General features: G+C 46.3%; 1 protein-coding gene across 1 annotated transcript in view; it reads right to left on the reverse strand.

The window, feature by feature from the left end:
• Positions 1-461: 461 nt before the first annotated feature.
• The window catches only part of LOC119388094 (semaphorin-2A), a gene marked incomplete in the record, with an annotated part of 41647 nt that continues 22144 nt past the window's right edge, over positions 462-19964 (reverse strand). Inside the window, 3 exon segments of the mRNA XM_037655722.2 lie at positions 462-3392; positions 4786-4895; positions 18117-18303. Coding sequence (XP_037511650.1) covers positions 3330-3392; positions 4786-4895; positions 18117-18303 — 360 coding nt within the window.

The raw sequence follows: 19964 nt of genomic DNA on the forward strand, positions 1-19964 counted from the left end.
CATTTTGCTCTGAAACTCTCCACATTAATTCAGCACATTCACATCTAGACTCTCAGCATAGCAATTGTGTGCTGTGTACAAGCACGTACAATGCTCCGAGACGCCTACATGATGCTATGTTCTTTCGAATTCATCCAATAAAGTGACAGTACTTATATCCAAGGTAAAAACGATTTTTAAAAAATAATAAGTATGCCCTGGTGATTCAGGCACACGTGCAAAATATGTGCTGGTTAAATTGATTCTAGCAAAGAAAAATTCAACAACCTTCAAGTTGCTGGATCGTTATGTTACCCCCATACTATTCCTTTAGTGAATGATTCATGCCTCAATGAGTCAAGCTTGATTTTATGTCAGAGCTAAGAATACTAATTATGTGCCATCCCGAAGAGTGAGGTGCAATCACTAATTCCGTAAGAGCATAGCTGAATCACAGAAAGCCACCGCACACATATACGAGATGACATGTAAAAAGGGAATATTTATTTAAATTGCCTCATTAGGTGTTGAAATGTTCACTTCTTCACACAAACACATGCTGCCAAAAAGCAGCAGGACTGCAGACTGGACCTACATCAAAACCACTGAGGATAATGACAAAAGTGGGCAGGTCAAGCAATCACGCTGGCTCAGGAAAAAAGAAAAGAAAAGCCCCTCCATCTGGGCAGCACTCTTCTCACAACTCCCTTTTGCATGTTGTATCATCGGCAATGCGGACACCATAAATGATAAAAGTCACAAGAGTTTTCACGAGGTCACAACACTATGAACACATTCTAAGCAATGCGACTATACAAATCGAGAAGCACAACCTACTATATACTTACAATGAGGTAAAGAGCCTCGATGCAATCTTGGAGGTCAAGAGGAATTGTATGGTGTGTAAATAAATAGACTCTATGATGTGCACTCACACAGCACAAGACATCAGCAGTCGTTAGCAATGCACACCTATTTGTGCTGATGCTGCGAACGTGGGAAGAGGCATTTATGCTAAGCAGGCCTGATAACAGAAACGTGCCGAGGTCAGCGTGTCTTGCATCCTTCTTATTAAAAGGGCATTAAAGAAGAAACAGTGCGTAGTTGACTACTTATAAAAGAACTCAATGAAACTGCATTTTGAAAATATTGAGACATAGCTCGCAGTGGCAAGTCGTGGCACAAATGTACTAAGAAAAGTAAATTGTGAGGTTTTATGAAGTAAAAAGGCCTGAACATGTAAAAATACCACGACAACCAACATGTGCCACCATAACATACTGCAGTATAGCTCACTCAAGATATAAAGAAGAAAAGTTTTGCATTTCACTTTTCCTTTACTTTTTTTTTTCCTGTGGAAAATACGGAGATCCTGGAAAGAAAATTTAGCAAGACGCACATTGAAATTTAGCATTTTCTTTAGCGTCCCTTTAAAACTGACACTGGTGTGTTTCTGGCAAACGAAACGACTTTTGATAATGCCTCAGGCCATCCCACATCAGGAATGGAAAGCAGCAGCAGCCTCATAGGATGCCTCGCGCTGCGCCTTTGTCGAGTGCTTAAGTATTGCTGACTTGGTTGTATGATATTTAACTTACATGACATCACCAAGCATTCAGAAGCTGTCAGTTCTAGGCAGCTGTTTTCATAAAAATTAATATCACTTCTACACCCAAGAAAAAGGCTGGATAAGCAAGAGCCAGTGCTAATCCAAACTTTACATGGCACAATTTAAAAAAAATATGAGTAGATGGCACAAAGATTTTGTGCACTGCATTACGATACATAGCAGCAATACATGGGGCAGTTAAAGATACATCTTTGGATAGGAAACACATTACTGAAAGCTGATTCAGAAGCCCCAGTATTATTATATGAACAGCAAGCAAGCAAGCTTGAGTTACTGGCCTCATGCATGCAGAAATATCTTCACGAAGCTTCATCAAATAGTACACTGAATCATTAAGGAACAACACCCTTCACAACTGTTCATAACAATGCACAGGGGCGTGGCCTTTGTTAGAGCTGGCGCTGTCTCCAGATAAAAACCAGTATTATAAAATTTCAAGTATGAATGCAACACAAGTTCTGCATGTTTCTTCTTTCGCACACTTCCACTACACTAGCACTTGAGTTCTAATTACCATTCCAGACAGTGTACAAACCGAACACTCAAAGGCTGCTGCTGATAGATATGAGGCCCGTAAGACTCGGTATACATGAGTTCTGGGAACATTGAAGTAATTAAGTAAAGAAAACACACTGAGTGGGGTGTACCTATGTGATGGCTGCATTTCCAAAGCAAAAATGCAATAAATGTCCACAACTTTAAAATGTAACGCAACATAGAGTGCCTACATGCATCGACAAAACTATCCATCTCCATCTCTCTCTTTATATTATGGACTGTGCATATGGTTTGCCTAACATGCAGCTAGCATGAATGAACATAAGATGCACAGATCAGACACTCATGCAAGAAAATGAGATTGCCAAATGCTGTGGCTAGTCGCACAGTTAAAACATGCATAAAAAATGATGCAGATATACAGTGTGTGTGTAAATACGAGTGCTTTAACCTCCTGAGCCTACTGCAAAGAAGTGACCTTCAAAGTAAAAAAAGAAAAAAAATTTTGATCTACGTCATGTTCTTCCCTCCTAAACATATTCACTAAATACAACGCAAACAAAATACTCATAGTCAAAGTAAAAGGCATATTTACAATAGCTGCTACGCACAAAACACACGTTGGGACTGGTATAGAAAGAGAGGGTGCTATCGAAATGCCCCACCTGATTTTTGCTGTGCCGAACGTAATGCACAAACAGAACTTAGTTCATGGGCCACATCAACAAATCAAGGCATGTCTCTACCAGCACTCTCATTGAACACACTGCTGCTGCAAATTATCTGGCATTTTTCAAGTGCCACTGCATGCACTTCACTCTGCAGTCATTACAACGCAGTACACCAACACAGAAGTTACAGAGTAAGTGTAAGTTTCCGACTTCTCAAAGGTCAAGAACTTGGGCTGCTATAAGTTCAGTCTCAAAGCTTCTAGTGTGTGAAGCTCTGTTGAATATGTTTGATAATGCTCTTTGAGAGCTGTATATAAGTAGGAGCTGCAATCAGTAATATTTGATTCCATCATACTAAAGGAGTACGAGAGGCCTAGCTGGTAAAGCAACCCAAAAATTAATAAGTGGAGGGCTCCGCGACAAAAGACGCATGGATGTGGACCTTGGATCCAGGCTGACTTCGGGGAGGTTCTTCGATTCATCAAGGTGTCTGTTGACCTTCACGTGTGACCTTCCTTGCGGAAGGTGAAATAAAAAGCCTTCACTCAGGTTTAGGCAGCTGGTGCCCTTCCTTGGTAGGTGACATCATTCGGGTGACCTCCACCTTGACATTTCTAAAGAAAGAGAAGAGAAGCTTGCTTGCAAAGTTGTCCTAATTTGAGACAAAGTAGAACGAGGAATCATTTCAACCTACACTACTTACTAAAGAGCTTGCGATATTACAGAAATCGTGTATGATTTCTTTCTTATGTTTCGTGTTCAGGCTTGTTATACAGTAAAAGCTCGTTAATTCGTATTTCACGGGACCGGAAAAACTGTCCAAATTAACCGAGTGCCGAATTATTGAAAGTATCAAGAAAACAATAAATAAAAGTCTATCCCATCAATGCACTTTCATTTTCTTGAGGAATATGTAAACACAGTAATTATATTGCATAATAGCGGTGCAAAAGCCACAATTTCGGTCATTTGAGACTTATTTCACAACATGAACATTGCTCAGGACCACCGTGCCTTAATCCGAAACGTGCTCTCAACCCATACTTTATCACAGAGCAACAGCACGGTTGTGGGTGGCGACCACGCCTTTCTGAAAGCCCGCCGCCGCTTCGGCTGTCCGCGAATGCCGTTTTCATTCCTTTGCGTCGCACATTTGCGACGTTTCGCGCTCGGTGCGCTCCGAGGATCGTCCGAATTAACCGGGTGGCGGCCAAATATGACCAAATAAACGAGCGTTTGATGCCATTAAGCAATGTGTACGCTGGCCGGGAGCAGTGAACACGTCCAAATTATCCGATTTTCCAAATTAACGAGCGTCGAATTAACAAACTTTTACTGTAGTATTCGAAGTTACTTTGGTTCTAGAATACAGCAGACTCTCGTCAAACAAAACCTGATGGAACCAAGAAAATGTGTTCCATTTAACAGGAGTTCCGTTTAAGAGATTTCCGTTTACTGAGAGTATACTGTAGTCTGGGCACTCACACTTCTCTTTCCAATGAGGCAGCTACTTTGGTTATTTATTTTATTTATTCATTTATTTATTTTTCAGGAAGCTAGATTGATATACCTGTCACATGGGCAAACTTAAGGCACTGTGTGTCCCTTTGGAGAAGCGCTGCTACCTGAGAATGAGAAGCATACTTTGAAAGTAAAGGTATTGGAAATTGTTTCTCAAGGAAACTGCCCAAGAGTGGGAATAGTACATAATTTTTTTAGTGCGGCACATTTTAACACGTTAACAATATCCCTAAAAAGGAAAACAATGGTTTAAAAATACAATCAACCATGCTTTCAATACTAGTACTTTATTTTTGAGCCACTGCTACCAATGCTACACAGTTCGACACAGTGGAGTGAGCTTGGCAAATGAACTTGCCACCAAGTGCTCTTTCCGGCAAATGTCACTAAGTGTTCCCAAGTGACAGCGTGCAAATGACGCTACAGGTGAAATACACTCGTTTAAAGTGCCCTTTTGTGACAGGGGCATAAGACTGGCATACTTACAGCATGTTTGGTCTGCCAAGTCTTCATTGCCAGCTTGTATTTCTCAAATTCATGGCACCAGTTAGAGTATATCTTTCTATAGTCAGTTTCTGTTGGGGTTCCACAGGTCTCTGTAAAGTAAGCACAACATACCATGAGTAAACGCTGACAAATTCCTGAATTCCACCACACTGCATTGCAGAAAGACTGGACATATATACAATAGCAGGCAGGCTATATTACTATACTGTTCATTCTCGAGTAATGCCTGCACCTGTGGATGCATGCTGCACCCTTTGTTCCAGATTAAATAAGTGAGCAAATAAAAGGTTGTTTGTGTAACAAATACACATCCCTTATCAATGCTCCCACCAAATTCAGCCACGCTGCCATGTTTGCATTGCAACATGGAATGTCCCTGCAGTCGTGTACAACTTGAGAAGGCAAGAGATGACTGAAGCGTGACATCCAATTGCCTCCATGACTGATGAAACAGTCCTTCTCAAAAAAATGCTCTTGTGTTTCTAAAATGTGTATTTCTAGGTGTAAATAAGACTTACTATACTTTATATCTTGATAGCTGATTTGGTAGAGCTCTCATAACAGGAATGCTACAGCATATGCTGGATCGCAAAAACCCTGTGCCTTCTACAATGTTGCGCATGTCTGATGTACAATGTCCGAAGCTCATGATGTCAGTCTGGAGTGCACGGCCATTGGCATAGGATTGTGTGCATCCACCTTCAAGGTGGAAATGCCGCTGCATTCTAAGGCTGTACCTGACTATTAGCCCCGAGAAGTTGGGGTGGCGCCGCCTGGCTGGCGGCGTGGATGACGTCACGGCAAGGACTCTTCGACGCCCGCCGTGACGAGCCGGGATATCACGCGTTTGCTTCGTGCGCTGTTCCGCTGTTTACGTTCGCTTTTTGCCTGTCTCAAGCTTCAGATGAATGACGAAAACAGCATCGATAATGTTCCTAGCAAAATGACCAAAAAGTTATATGCATTTTTTCTTCACAGTCCCCAACGGTGCCCGTGCGCCGTCGTGCACGCTTTGAAAGGGGTGATCAGGCTTGTTGTGTCGCGCTGCCAACTTCGGGGATGGGCCTGATTCCCGACCACAGCAGCCGCATTCCGACGGGAGTGAAAAGCAACATTCCTCAGCTTAGATACAGGAGCACGTAAACAATCCGAGGCGGTCAAAATTAATCTGCAGCATGTCTCATAATCATGTCGTGGTCTTCACACGCAAGACACCTTATTCACATTATTAGGTTGCGTTTTTCACGGGCGATTCCTTTAAAAAATATGATGGCTTCGCCTCCACAAGTGTTATTTGCATCGGGCGCATCCGCGATCGACGGACAGCATTCTTGCCGGTGTGCCAAGCCCCGTGCACGATTACGAAAACGCATGCAGTATTGAGCTTCCCAAAATATCTCGAAAGCGCTCGCAGGAGGATACTGCCGCAGTTGCTGTGTTTGTTTCTCTTGTGTACTCGCTCACTCATCATGTTGTTTAGTTTCACGTTTTTCTCGCAATAACTTCGGGGCTTCATTTCATAACATAAAAAAGTTGAGGTTAATTGCGGAAACTCCTTATTGCTGTCAGATTGTGTCTTCATGCAGCATCGTAGCAACGGCGCTGTTACACTTGTATAAGCACTAGTTTAGATAGCCAGCTGATAAATTAAATTTTTTTGCATTTGATATACCCCTGAGCATCATGAACCTTTGTGACATGACGTGCGAGACCATTAATTGACTCATTAAGGCGAAGGACGTACAATTAATACGTGGGCCACGTCACTGAGAGTGCCATCGAAACAGTTCAAAATGCTCATTTCGACTTTTAGGCGTTTGTTTTGCAGACGATTGTTATCAACGGTGCTCCCATGAGAATTTAACACTACCGCTCGTGACCCGGCGTTTGATTGGACCAGCAGTTCATGCAAATCAGGCTATACGGCCACATAATCTCAGACAAGTGTTGAGAAGAAATGTTGACATAATCCAAGTATACTAACACCTCAGAACTTCCGAAACTATTGTGTGCGTGGCAGTATCATTTTATTTAATTTCCCGGATGTATTAAGTGATTCTTTACGATAGACAGATTCATTTAAAGTCTTCTGTAGCAGAAAGTGCAATTCTGTCAATTCACCTAGAATCACCTAGAATTTGTAAGTTATGTATGTAAAGGCATAAATAACTTGTACGATAAACCGCTATGTAGTTAGTGAATTGAAAACGTCCTAATTTAATTTGTAATCTTCGGAATGCGTGTTCTAACCATGGATCGAGTCTATGCCAAGTTGTAATGAAGTTAGAACCATTAGCGTAAATTATTTAGCACCAATGTCTTGGAGTATGCGGTGAAAACAACGAATGTCTTGCTCTCGTGCATAACCATTTTCACGGTGAAGCTTCCGTTAGAGCGGGAATTCGCCCATTATAAGCTATATTATCCAAACTTTCTACAGCTTACTAAACTTTCGCTAGTAGTGTAAACTTCTACCTTCCCCCTTGGGAGATTTGCATTGCAAGAATGAGCAGTAATCACCACCGTATCGCGAAAGAGCGGGTATGCGGCGGGCGCAGAAAAAGGCGATCTTCGGCCGCGGAGCAAGCGAGTCCTTGCCGCGACGTCACATTGCCGCGACTGCCGCGCCGCCAGTGTTCGTTCTCGGGGCTAATAAGCAGCCTGCGAAGATCCTAGATAAGTGCCTTGCTGCCCACCACTCCACCAGCTGTCTGTCTCCGTCTGTTGCGGTGGCTTTATCAGCGTGGTTGGCCTTGTCTTTGTCACTTGTACATTGTGTTGTGTGTTGTTTTTGAAGTCAGTATTTGGTTATGCATAGTGAAACAGGCCTACATCACTGGACTTGTATATGTATCGGCAGTCCTTACATGCCCAGCTGAGATGCGGGAAATACCTGAACAGTAGGAGTCTGCAAATATTAGAAAATTTAGTAACAAATCAAATAGTGTTCGATTTGGTACTCAAATCGAGCAGTGCATATCCCATATATCGAACATTTTTTGAATAATTGGTACGGACAGGAAAACCTTAAAGGAACAATTTGTTGGAACAGCGAATGATCTTTTTTTTTTAAACAAGTGAATTGCCAAGATGCATACAGTTCAAGCTATTCTGGGACTATCGAAGCTTTACTGATCATTTAATGAAGGAATTTTTGCTTTAAACTCCAGTGTCACTGAAGCGAATGTGTCCTCAATCCACTATCATTACCGTGAGATTCATTATGTTCACTTCTGAAAGATTATTTAACTTTTAGGTCTTAGTGTAACAGCAGACTCTCGTTGAACGGAACCTGAAGGGACTAGGAAAATATGTTCCACTTAACAGGAGTTCCGTTTTCCGTTTACTGAGAGATGAACAGGGGTGCAGAATACAAGTACAAAACCAATTATATTAAACGCAACTGTTCTGTTTAAATGGGTACTGACACGAAAATTTTCAGTTGTCGTTTTTTTGCGTCAAATGAAAGGCCAAGCCCACAAAAGCCTAGAAAAGGTAGTGCTAAGCACGAGTGCACCCTGAAAAACTAATAACCGCATGTTTTAAAAAGTTAGTTTCGGTTCCTACTATACCCTGACGTCACAACACGGTATGAGCTTCTCGTCACGTGCTCGAACAATATTGTTACGTGAGTTACGTGAGTGACGAGTCGCTTTTACAAGTCGCTATTCACAAGATGTATTTGCAAGAGCGGCTGTAGCGCTGACCAGTCCGGCTCCGAGCTCGAGCAGCTAGCGACCTTCGTCCTCTTCGTCGGGCGCACACGCGCGTCGACAATATGAATTCCGGCAGCCTACATGTAGCATAACCCCCGGCGGCAAAGGCGCCGTCTCGGCGCATCTAGACGTCAACGTCATTGGGCGAGTGGTACTGCTTCAGGCGTGCGACGTGTACGATGTCGCTGGCATGCGGGGTGGATGAAGACGACGGGGCAGCAGGAGCGATTTCATAGGTGACGGGAGTCACCGCACGAAGCACTCGGTATGGCCCTGTGTACCGAGAGAGCAGTTTGTCGGACAGGCCAACGTGCCGGGTCGGAGACCACAGCAGAACCAAAGAACCGGGCGAAAAGTGTACGTCGCGGTGTCGTTGATCATACCGACGGCGTTGGTTCTCTTGGGATGTCAGAAGGCGAGTACGAGCGGCTTCGCGTGCATGAGCGGCCCGGCTGATAGCGTCCAGGGCGTATTCAGTGGTCGGAGCTGCTGGCAACGGAATGACTGTATCGAGGGGCAATGTGGGTTCGCGGCCGAACAGCAGGAAAAATGGGGAGTAACCAGCCGTGTCATGGCGCGAGGAATTGTAGGCAAATGTCACATACGGTAGAGCAAGGTCCCAGTCGGAGTGGTCTGAGGAAACATACTTTGAAAGCATGTCGGTTAGGGTTCGGTTCAGACGCTCCGTGAGGCCATTCGTTTGCGGATGGTACGACGTAGTGAGCTTATGCCGCGTTCACATGAACGCAGGATGTCCGCTATGACTCTCGATAGAAATGTGCGGCCACGGTCCGTGAGCAGCTGGCGTGGAGCACCGTGTTGCAAGATCACGTCGCGCAGAAGGAAATCGGCGACATCTGTGGCGCAGCTTGTAGGAAGAGCTCGTGTGATGGCGTAGCGTGTGGCGTAGTCTGTGGCCACAGCTATCCACCTGTTGCCAGCAGAAGACAGGGGAAAAGGGCCGAGTAGGTCCAAGCCGACGCGAAAGAAGGGTTCGGACGAAATGTCGAGGGGTTGAAGGCACCCAGCCGGAAGCGTCGACGGTGTTTTGCGGCGTTGACATTTGTCACACGCCGCGACGTATCGTCTGACGGAGCGTGCGAGACCTGGCCAATAGAAGCGACGGCGGATTCGGTCGTATGTGCGAGACACACCAAGGTGACCGGCAGTTGGAACGTCGTGCAGTTCGTGGAGTACAGCCGAGCGGAGGTGTTTGGGTACAACAAGCAGCAGGGGTGGTCCGTCTGGATGAAAGTTGTGGCGGTAAAGTGTACCATTCTGGAGTACGAACGAGCGATGAGATCGGTCCGAAGGTGAGGATTCAAGGCACTCGATGATAGCCCGTAAGGATGCATCACTGCGTTGCTCGTCGGCTATGTGGGTCAGTGGGAAACGGTGCACACGCAAGCGTCGGTGTCAGGGACGGTGCGCGACTCGCCAACCGGATAGCGAGATAGGCAGTCGGCGTCTTGATGCAGGCGTCCAGACTTGTACGTCACTGCAAAAGTGTACTCTTGCAGTCGCAGAGCCCAGCGACCAAGTCGACCTGTGGGATCCCTTAATGATGAAAGCCAGCAGAGCGCGTGGTGGTCGGTGACTACGGAGAAGTGAGTGCCATATAAATATGGACGGAACTTGGAGACCGCCCAGACAAGAGCAAGGCATTCTCGTTCGGTGATCGAATAGTTGCGCTCCGCAGGTGTAAGGAGGCGACTAGCGTAGGCGATAACGCGGTCGTGTCCCTGCTGACGTTGGGCGAGGACGGCTCCGATCCCGTGACCACTGGCATCAGTTCGGACCTCAGTCGGGGCGGATGGGTCAAAGTGGGCCAATATAGGTGGCGTCGTCAAAATTGTGATGAGGTGAGAGAAGGCGGCAGCTTGAGTGGACCCCCACGAAAATGGGACGTCTTTCTTTAGAAGATCAGTAAGTGGTCGAGCGATTGCTGCAAAGTCTTTCACGAACCGCCGGAAATAGGAACAGAGTCCCACAAAACTCCGAACATCTTTGGCGGATTGGGGTACTGGAAAACTGGTGACGGCACGAATTTTCTCAGGGTCCGGCCGCACACCAGAAGCATCGACGAGGTGGCCCAACACTGTAATCTGTTGGCGGCCGAAGTGACACTTCGACGAGTTCAACTGGAGGCCAGCATTGCGGAAGACGTCGAGAATAGCCGACAGACGCTCAAGGTGGGTCTCAAATGTAGGTGAAAATACGAGGACGTCGTCTAGGTAACAAAGGCATGTTGACCATTTGAACCCTTGTAGCAGAGTGTCCATCATGCGCTCGAACGTGGCTGGGGCGTTGCATAGACCGAAGGGCATAACCTTGAATTGGTACAGGCCATCGGGAGTGACGAAGGCGGTCTTTTCTTGGTCTTTCTCGTCCACGGCAATCTGCCAATAACCGGAGCGAAGGTCTATGGATGAAAAGTAGCGTGCGCCATGGAGACAATCGAGAGCGTCATCAATGCGGGGCAAAGGATACACGTCCTTTTTCGTAATTCGATTTAGATGCCGGTAATCGATGCAGAAACGCCACGTGTTGTCTTTCTTTTTAACCAGGACGACGGGTGACGCCCAAGGGCTCGATGAGGGCTCAATAATACCTTTAGCTAACATCTTGTTTACTTCTTCTTGAATAATCTGGCGCTCCGATACGGACACCCGATACGGTCGACGGTGAATGGGAACAGCATCACCTGTGTTGATACGGTGCTGCACAAGAGAAGTTTGGCCGAGTGGTCGATTGTCAGGTCGAAGATCTCGCGGTAAGAAGCCAAAAGGCGGATGAGGGCGGCTGATTGCGCTGGGGGGAGGTCTGGGGCAATCATGGGGCGTAATGCCATGTCGAGGCTTGTGGCATCGGGTGGGCGACAAGGAAGATTGGAGCATACGTCTGCTGCAAAAGAGGTGACGTGGTCATCGGCTAAGGACTGCAACATCGCGATTAAGATGCCTTGAGGGAGGACTTGCTTCGTGAAGCCGAAATTTATGACGGGGAGATGTACCCGGTTAGCGGCTATAGTTATGACGCAGTGAGGCACAGTGATGTCACGTGCCAGAAGTACATCAGTAATCGGCGTGACGACGTAGTGCCCATCCAACACGGATGAAGTCGTTGTTAATTCGGCGAATGTTAGGGCTTTAGGCGGTAGGCGGATGAAATCCGTGGTGCAGAGGCTGTGTGGAAGGTCGGGGTGAATATCTGGCTGAAGAGGAAGGTCCAAGCAAAGAGTACCAGCGGAACAGTCTATCAGGGCAGAATGGGTCGATAGGAAGTCCATCCCTAGGATGAGGTCATGAGGACAATTATGGAGCACCGTGAATAGGACAGGAACGTAACGGTCGGCGATGCTTATACGAGCTGTACACATTCCAGTGACAGGAACAGTTCCGCCATCGGCGACGCGTACAGCTTTTGTAGTAGCAGGCGTGAGGACTTTTTTCAGTCGGCGACAAAGACGAGCACTGATTATGGACACGTGAGCTCCAGTATCGACTAGAGCCGTCAAAGAAATACCGTCCACATGCACATCGATGAGGTTCTTGTTCGTAGGAAGCGTCAACGGAGGATTTGGTTCAGAAGGAGATGATGCAGCACTACCTCCAGGAGCTGCACGATCTAGTTTTCCGTCGGGTACGATGCAAAGTTGGGCGGCGAGGGGTGGCGGCGTGGTTGGGGCGACGGGGAACGACGGCGTTGAGGGGACGGTGAACGAGCAGGAGGGCGGCTGTTAGGTGTGTCACAAGTAGGGTCTGTACGGCTGGGCGAATACCGGCGAAGATCTTCATATGGGCGGGAAGGCGAGAAAAATTGGGTCCTATATGGCGGCGTCCAAGTGGCGCGGCAGTAGCGGGAGACATGACCAACGCGGTGGCACCGGAAGCAGATGGGTCTGTCGTCGGGAGTTCGCCATTCCGCTGGGTTGCGAGATCGTGGAGGAACGAATGGGTCACTTCGAGATGCATTCATGGGCATTGGTCGGGACGAGGGGCGAGAGATGGGGCAGGCGACAGGGAACCCGAGGTTGGCGAATTCTTGTCGTACGACCGCCTGAATAACGGAGACCGCGGGGGTTGGTTGTATAGTGGCATGGTCGAATGGAGAGGGCTGGAACGGCGCTGGACTTGCCGCTTCAAGTTCCCGTCGAACGATACGCGTTACACTCTGCTCAAAGGGCGGTGTAGCGGCGGAAGCGGAGCAGGTGGACGTGGCAGCCGTGTTTGGCAACCGAGAAAATTGAGGGTGCACACGACGGCTTTTGGCCATTTCGAAACGGCGGCATTCTTGAATGATGCGGTCGATAGTCGAGACGTTGGTGTAGACCAGCAAATGGAAAGCGTCGTCCGCGATGCCTTTCAAAACGTGACCCACTTTGTCAGCTTCGGGCATTGCCTCGTCCACTTTCCGGCAAAGAGCAAGCACTTCTTGTATGTAGGAGACGTACGACTCAGTAGGCGACTGTACACGGGTAGCGAGCTCTTGTCGTGCAGCTGCGTGGCGACCGGTCGGGTTCCCAAAGATGTCACGTAGCTTCTCCTTGAACGTCTCCCAGCTGGTGAGCTCGGTCTCATGTGTCTCGTACCAGATGCGCGGGGTTCCGTCCAAGTAGAAGAGAACATTAGCGAGCATCATGGTAGGGTCCCACCGGTGAGTTTGACTGACCCGTTCATACAGGCGAAGCCAGTAGTCGACGTCGAGGCCAGGTTGCGCGGAGAATGTCCCGGGATCGCGGGGGGTGGGGACCGCGACAAAGGTTGTCGTAGGAGCCGCAGATGGAGATGGGGACGGGTTGTCATTGGAAGCCATGGCGAGAGGCTGGATGACGCGGCCACTGCGGAGCTGCGTGGTGAGGACGGGGAACGTTCCACCTCCACCAAATATGTTACGTGAGTTACGTGAGTGACGAGTCGCTTTTACAAGTCGCTATTCACAAGATGTATTTGCAAGAGCAGCTGTAACGCTGGCCAGTCCGGCTCCGAGCTCGAGCAGCTAGCGACCTTCGTCCTCTTCGTCGGGCGCACACGCGCGTCGACAATATGAATTCCGGCAGCCTACATGTAGCAATATATGGTGATGTTTTCACGGCCGCTCGGCACTGTGGTTCCATTGGTGACACATAAGCAGCCATTTTGAATGTTTTGGTGACGCACAAGCGGCCATCTTGTTTGTACCTGACGTCATCATAACTAGCCAGACTGCTGCGTGAAGTCACCAAAATTAGTACTGTACCCTGACGTCAAGCTAGTGTCGATGCCAGTAGGTGCACCATGGAAAAATTGACTTTAATATAAAAATAAAATACCTTATCAGCATTTGCTGAGCTTCACACTTGCTCAGAGCCGTCTCTGCATACAGGAGATTTCCATTTAATGAGAGTCTACTGTAATTAAAAGCTGGTGATGAAGTACCGCCTCAAATACTGAAGTAACTGCTGTATTCATCCTACAGTTAAAACATACGTCAAAGGCTCAAGTCACAACAGTATACGAGTTTACCTTAATTTACATAATTGTGGTGTCTTTTGTCACTGAAATGTAACCGTAATATTAGTGTGTTAATGTTTTTGAATACTTGTCTGAAATAAAAAGTTGTAAAATTCTTGGCCTGTCTTGAAAATGGTTGCCTTACTATTCGAAAACTATTCGAACAGTAGTTGATTCGGTTCAAAATTTCACTATTCGCACACCCCTACTTAAAGGGACACTAAAGAGAAACAATGAATTGGTTTAGATTGATAAAGTGTGCTCGGAGAGCTCTTGTGTAGTTTATTTCACCACCATAGGTTTATTATTAGAGGAGAAAACCAAGTTCAAAGTTTCATTTTTAAATTTCGCGCCGAACTTTGTAATTCGTGACGTAAAAGATTTCCAAGAGCATTTAACGTATTTTGGCGCCACTGGCTCAACGAAATTTCCACAAACTCGTTATGTAAAGTCTCTGGCCCACTCAGAGGACAATGTACTTCGATTTAACCAATTAGGAACTACGCAGGTCCAAGCAAGCGCCGTCAAAAATATGTGACGTCACGGCAAATGGTGCGGGAATTCCAAGGTGGTGTCGCCACCTGTATTTCCTTTTTGCGTGTTTTCTCGCTTATTAAGCGTCTTCTCGCAGCAAGCGTGGTATTTCTGGTATCGTGGAAGACTACTTTACTAATGCAAGAAAAATTGTTTTGCTCTTTAGTGTCCCTTTAACAGCCACATACACAGCAGCCTTTAAGCTAAGTGTCGTCGAATATGCTATGGAACATGGTAAGCACGCAGCAAGCAGGCTAGACACTGACACCATTGCACAACGTGAGGGAACGGTTCAGACGGTTCCCAGCTCCAAGGATAAGTGGTGACAGGTGACGATAAGCCTAAATGAATACCTTGCATGCAACATAAATTCGTTATTTTTTAATGCAAAAAAAAAATCATTATAAGTGCACCTTGAAAATTGGCCCCCAAATCTGAAAAAGAAATGGTGACCCTTACATGTGCTGATGCTATATTTACTCACATTCACAGTTTTTTTCTCATTCACAGTTGTTTCTCCTTCTTAAGTTAACCGGAGTAAACTATTAGGTGTAGTCATACACAAGGTGAGATTTCCCAGGAAAAAGTTTGGGGGTACAATCAAACAAACTGCAAATCAAATTTTAATGAAAGATACTATAAACATAACTAAATAAAGGAATTTAAACAAGGCTTACTTACTTTTGTAATAAATGTACATTTTCGCTATGCAAATAATAAAAAAAGTCACAGTTCTGCCACAAGGAGGAAGCAATGAATGCGAGAGCAACCAATTGGAATGTTACACCAGTAAGGCTAGCAGCTTTAGAAGCAATATGAATTTTAGTGAACATGAGCTTGCTAAATAAGTAGGTGTACTCGGGTGTGGCCAATAATAATGATATAATATTTGGGGTTTAACGTCCCAAAACCACAATATGATTATGAGAGACGTCGTAGTGGAGAGCTCCGGAAATTTTGACCACCTGGGGTTCTTTAACGTGCACCTAAATCTAAGTACACGGGCCTCAAACATTTTCGCCTCCATCGAAAATGCAGCCGCCGCGGCCGGGATTTGATCCCGCGACCTTCGGGTCAGCAGTCGAGTGCCATAACCACTAAACCACCGTGGCGGGGCTCGGGTGTGGCCAGACCCATATGAAGAGAGATACTCGATGACCACAACAGGCCACGTGTAGAACAGTGGTGTTGGTGACAAGTGGTTCTCGTGGGCAGAACATTTAAGGTTTTAAAGCATAAGATCGATTGCACATGACACAAGACACGCAGCGTCCCACATAGCGGCCCAACGTGGTGGCTCAAGGATGATGTCAGTGTATCATATTCAATGGAACTGAACACTGCCGGCATGAGTGTGAGAACTTACAGTGGGGCCACTGCACACTTCAATGTCACTGAGATACAATCGGAACACTGCTGGCATGTGCACGAGAACTTACAGCAGAATTACTGCAACTCACAACAACAGATGCAACTTTCAACATTGCTGGTCCTCCAACAAGCGAGTGCCAACATTCGCGCTGGCACTCACTTGAACACGAACTGAACGGTAAGAACACAGTCCTGTGAGGTCACGCTACGCCACGCCCTAGGCCCTTTGTGCCATCTCGCAGGCAGTTAGTGAACAAGCCTGTGTGCCTTTGTGACATTGAACCAGCTGTAGTAGCCAAGAGGGGCGTGCATTGCCAACTTTAAAGAATGTCTATATAAATAGCTTGCCGTTTGCACAGGGGAGTATGTTTGGGCTCATGGCTGGAATGTCTAAGTCATCTTGACATGAAAAGAAGACGTGGCCACATGAGAACGCCACACATCGAGGGATTCTTTTCCAGGTAGGTGGACACACAACAATAAAAGGTGTGTCACCCATGTATCCTGTTTTCTGGCTGGTTTCTTAGCTTTCTCATTGTTTTGGATAACTGAGAATTCTATTTAAGGTGGGACATGGGTCCTGAAATTTTTTTTTAATTCTTTATCGACTGAGATGATTCTTGCAGAGTTTATGTATATTTGTGTGGAGATTTCAAATATGCAGTCATTTTTCCAGTATAACGTAGTTTTTGAAACATCGCACATTTCATATGCTTTTTGGGAGCCACAGTCTGCCTAAATTGAGAGAGTTACCCGTATTTACTCGCATAATGATACCACTCGCACAATGAACCCACCCCCCACTTTGGTCCTCAGAAAAAAAAAGTTTTTGACGGAAGCACCGTGCATTCGCAACTTGATTCTGTTAGTAAGCCTTCAGTAGCATTAACTGACAAGTACATCGCGGTGATCCCCGGTGGCCTGACGTGCGTGCTGCAGCCCCTTGACGTTTCCATTAATAAGCCTTTTAAGGACAACGTGCGGCGGCTGTACACGGAGTGGATGGCTGACGGAAACCACGATCTGACTCCTGCCGGTAAAATAAGACTGAGGTATAATTATCAAATTTCTGAACACCGTCATGCGAAATTTCAACTTTTATACTCAACATTTCTGAAAAAAGAGTGGGTTCATTACGCGAGTATATACGGTAATTAAGCACATCAGAATGACCTGGAATGAGTACAGAATGCAAGAAAACAAGAAAGGATGTTCTAAACCAATTTGAACAAAAGTTATGGGACGTTGAACATTCCAAATGAGTTTACGCCAAGCTGGCATTTCCACCACAAATATTCAACATACCACAACTTTTGTTCAAATGGGCTTAGAGAATCCATTCATGTTTTCTTGCACTCTGTACTCATTCCAAGTCATTCTGAAGTGCTTAATTTACTTTGCAACTCTCTCAGTTTAGGCAAACTGTGGCTCCCCCAAAATGGCACCTGGAATTTAAAAACTACATACTGCACCAGGAAAGAAACTGCATATTTGAAATCAGCATACAAATATACATAAACTCAGCAAGTTTCATTTTAATCAGTAAAGAATTTTTAAAAAATGTTTTGAGGCGCAGTGTCCCCCCTTAATTGGTATATTTCTCTCAGTCTCAAGGCCTTCAAAATAATGAGGTTTGACTGTACAATATGACCGTAGTCAGCTAGAAAATGACATTACATACTGAGAAAAGTGAGACGAGCCACCTCCACTGTGACATACAATGTGAAATGTGTTCATTTTCCATGTCAAGGTAAAAAAAAGCAGGAAGAGAACAACTCCAGAAGCGGTATACTCCCTCCTATATTTTTATTTTCATTCCTCCATGCAGAAAGACCACTGGAGTTTGAAGCGAAGTTACCATGCAAGGAAAAACTTTCTTTTTTCTTTTACGACAAACACAAAGCTTGCATTACTTATACGAGGGCAACCAATACGTGAGTACTGCGGCCAATTGTTGTAGTCAACTGAGCCATATTAAGAATTCAGGATTCGCAGGAACAGCAGCATACCAACATAGCCTTACAAAGATGCACAGCACCTTTAATTACCAAATGGCCACTCATACACCCCATCACAAATATGTCTCCACAGTGTGAGCCAACTAAAGGTTCATCACACATTGACCAGTAAGGCCTTCAGAAGCACTTCTTAGACAAACCATGCAAATATAAAATGCTGCCATCAAATGCCCACTAACCAGCATCGACGGTAAGGTTGTAGCTGCAGAGTGTGCCAACCGATTCCAGGTGAAGGTCATAATGGCCAGAGTCTCTCTCGGTAAGTGACATCAGCACCAGGCCATGACCTGTAGTGTGGATGTACTTGTCTCTCTTGGGTGTCACCAGGCGGCGCTCTCTGCCATGTTGGTGGTACCACAGAGGCACCTGCAGACAAGCCATGATGAAGTTTGTTCCTACTGTTTTAAACAATGTGAAAGCCACACAGAGACTCGACTTTAGTGTGCATCTTCTTGCACACTAAAGTGCACTGAATGTCCTGATTTACCAAATGACCCCTCAACAGCTGCGGTCATTTTCGCGGTGGGTACCATCCAGATGCAAGAGTTTTTATAAATCGGACACATAGGAGTTCGGTGCTACACTGATTACTACCAGACTAAGAAGCTGACTCAGCACGACTACATATACCATAAAATTCCGAGCAAGCACCCACTTCAGTTTCACTGCTAATTTCAAAGTTCCACCCCATTTTGGGAAAGCACCCCCTCCCCCCCATTTCCTGTTCTGCACCCTGATCATGCACCGCATCCATGCAACACTGGCCTGCTGGAATCTTATCCAATCTTTTTTTAGCAGCCCAATCTCTAGGCGCCTGCATCTGAAATTTGTCATGAAAAGTTAATCTTTTCTCCCCGCATAATGATCGCACTCAGAACTTGGTGCAAAAGTATGGCCTTCCAGATCTGTATTCCAAGATGGTACCTGTGACAACATAGTCAGCATAAGTAAGGCTTCCGTGATCTGCGTTTGTTGCTTAGAGCTGTTGCGTTGGCTTATCATTGGAGGTGCTTCCACGCCATACTTCCCACAGTCTGATCGCGTTGCAATTGTGTTTCATGTGTTTGTGAGTTGTCGCTGCAATGCACCGTGCCATCAACGAGAACAAGAAGACTTTTGAAAAAGTCTACATGTACTCCGTATTCCTTTTTTCTGGTGGGAAAACTTTGCTGACATCTTGAATTTCGGTGCTGTTTCGGGAAAGCGTCCTCCCTCCACTTTGTCATTACCATATATACTCGAATCTAAGCCGATATTTTTTTCGAAAAAATGATGTGCGAAAGTGGGGGGGTCGGCTTAGATTCGAGTACCACGATTTGGCCGCCGCTGCCACATGCCTGAAGGCCCGGCCGCGCTAGCAGCATTACGGCTCTCGATGCGCCGATCTCAAGGTACCGGTTTTGCATGCCGGAGGCTCATTTTCGCGACATTCTACGGTAGCTGCACGGTGACGAGGCCGCTCAGGCCTGTTCAGCGGGAGAATAGTGGTCCCTATCGCTTGCCTATCGCGTGGCGGACGGCATGGAGCACAGTTGGTCAATGGTCATTCTTCTGAAAGCGATCGTGCAGTGTAGTTGTGCCTCTTGCTCGCGAAATGCCTGTGTCAATTGTGCTTCAGATTCGATGGCACCAACCAAGCGGTGCCACTACAGCGCGGCGTTTAAGCGGAAGGTCGTGTTACATGCGGAAAAGACATCGAACCTACGAGCGCAGCAAGAGTTCGGCGTGCACGAAAAGAATGTGCGACGATGGCGAAAACAATGTGCGGAACTCTTCGGTTGTGCAGCAACCCGCATGGCGTTCACTGGACCAAAAACCGGCCGACACTATGCGGTGGAAGAAGTTGTCGCCGACTTTGTTAGAGAACAGAGGGAAGCGGGAATGTCCGTGACGACTGAAATTATTCAGGCAAAGGCCAGAGAAGTCGCCATCGCGAAGGGTGTCTCATGAGCCTGTTTTAAAGCCAGCAGGGGCTGGACAACACGCTTCATGAAACGGTTTGGATTCAGCCTGCGACGACGGACCTC

The sequence above is a fragment of the Rhipicephalus sanguineus genome, chromosome 3, assembly GCF_013339695.2.
Source record: "Rhipicephalus sanguineus isolate Rsan-2018 chromosome 3, BIME_Rsan_1.4, whole genome shotgun sequence".
NCBI lineage: Eukaryota > Metazoa > Arthropoda > Arachnida > Ixodida > Ixodidae > Rhipicephalus > Rhipicephalus sanguineus.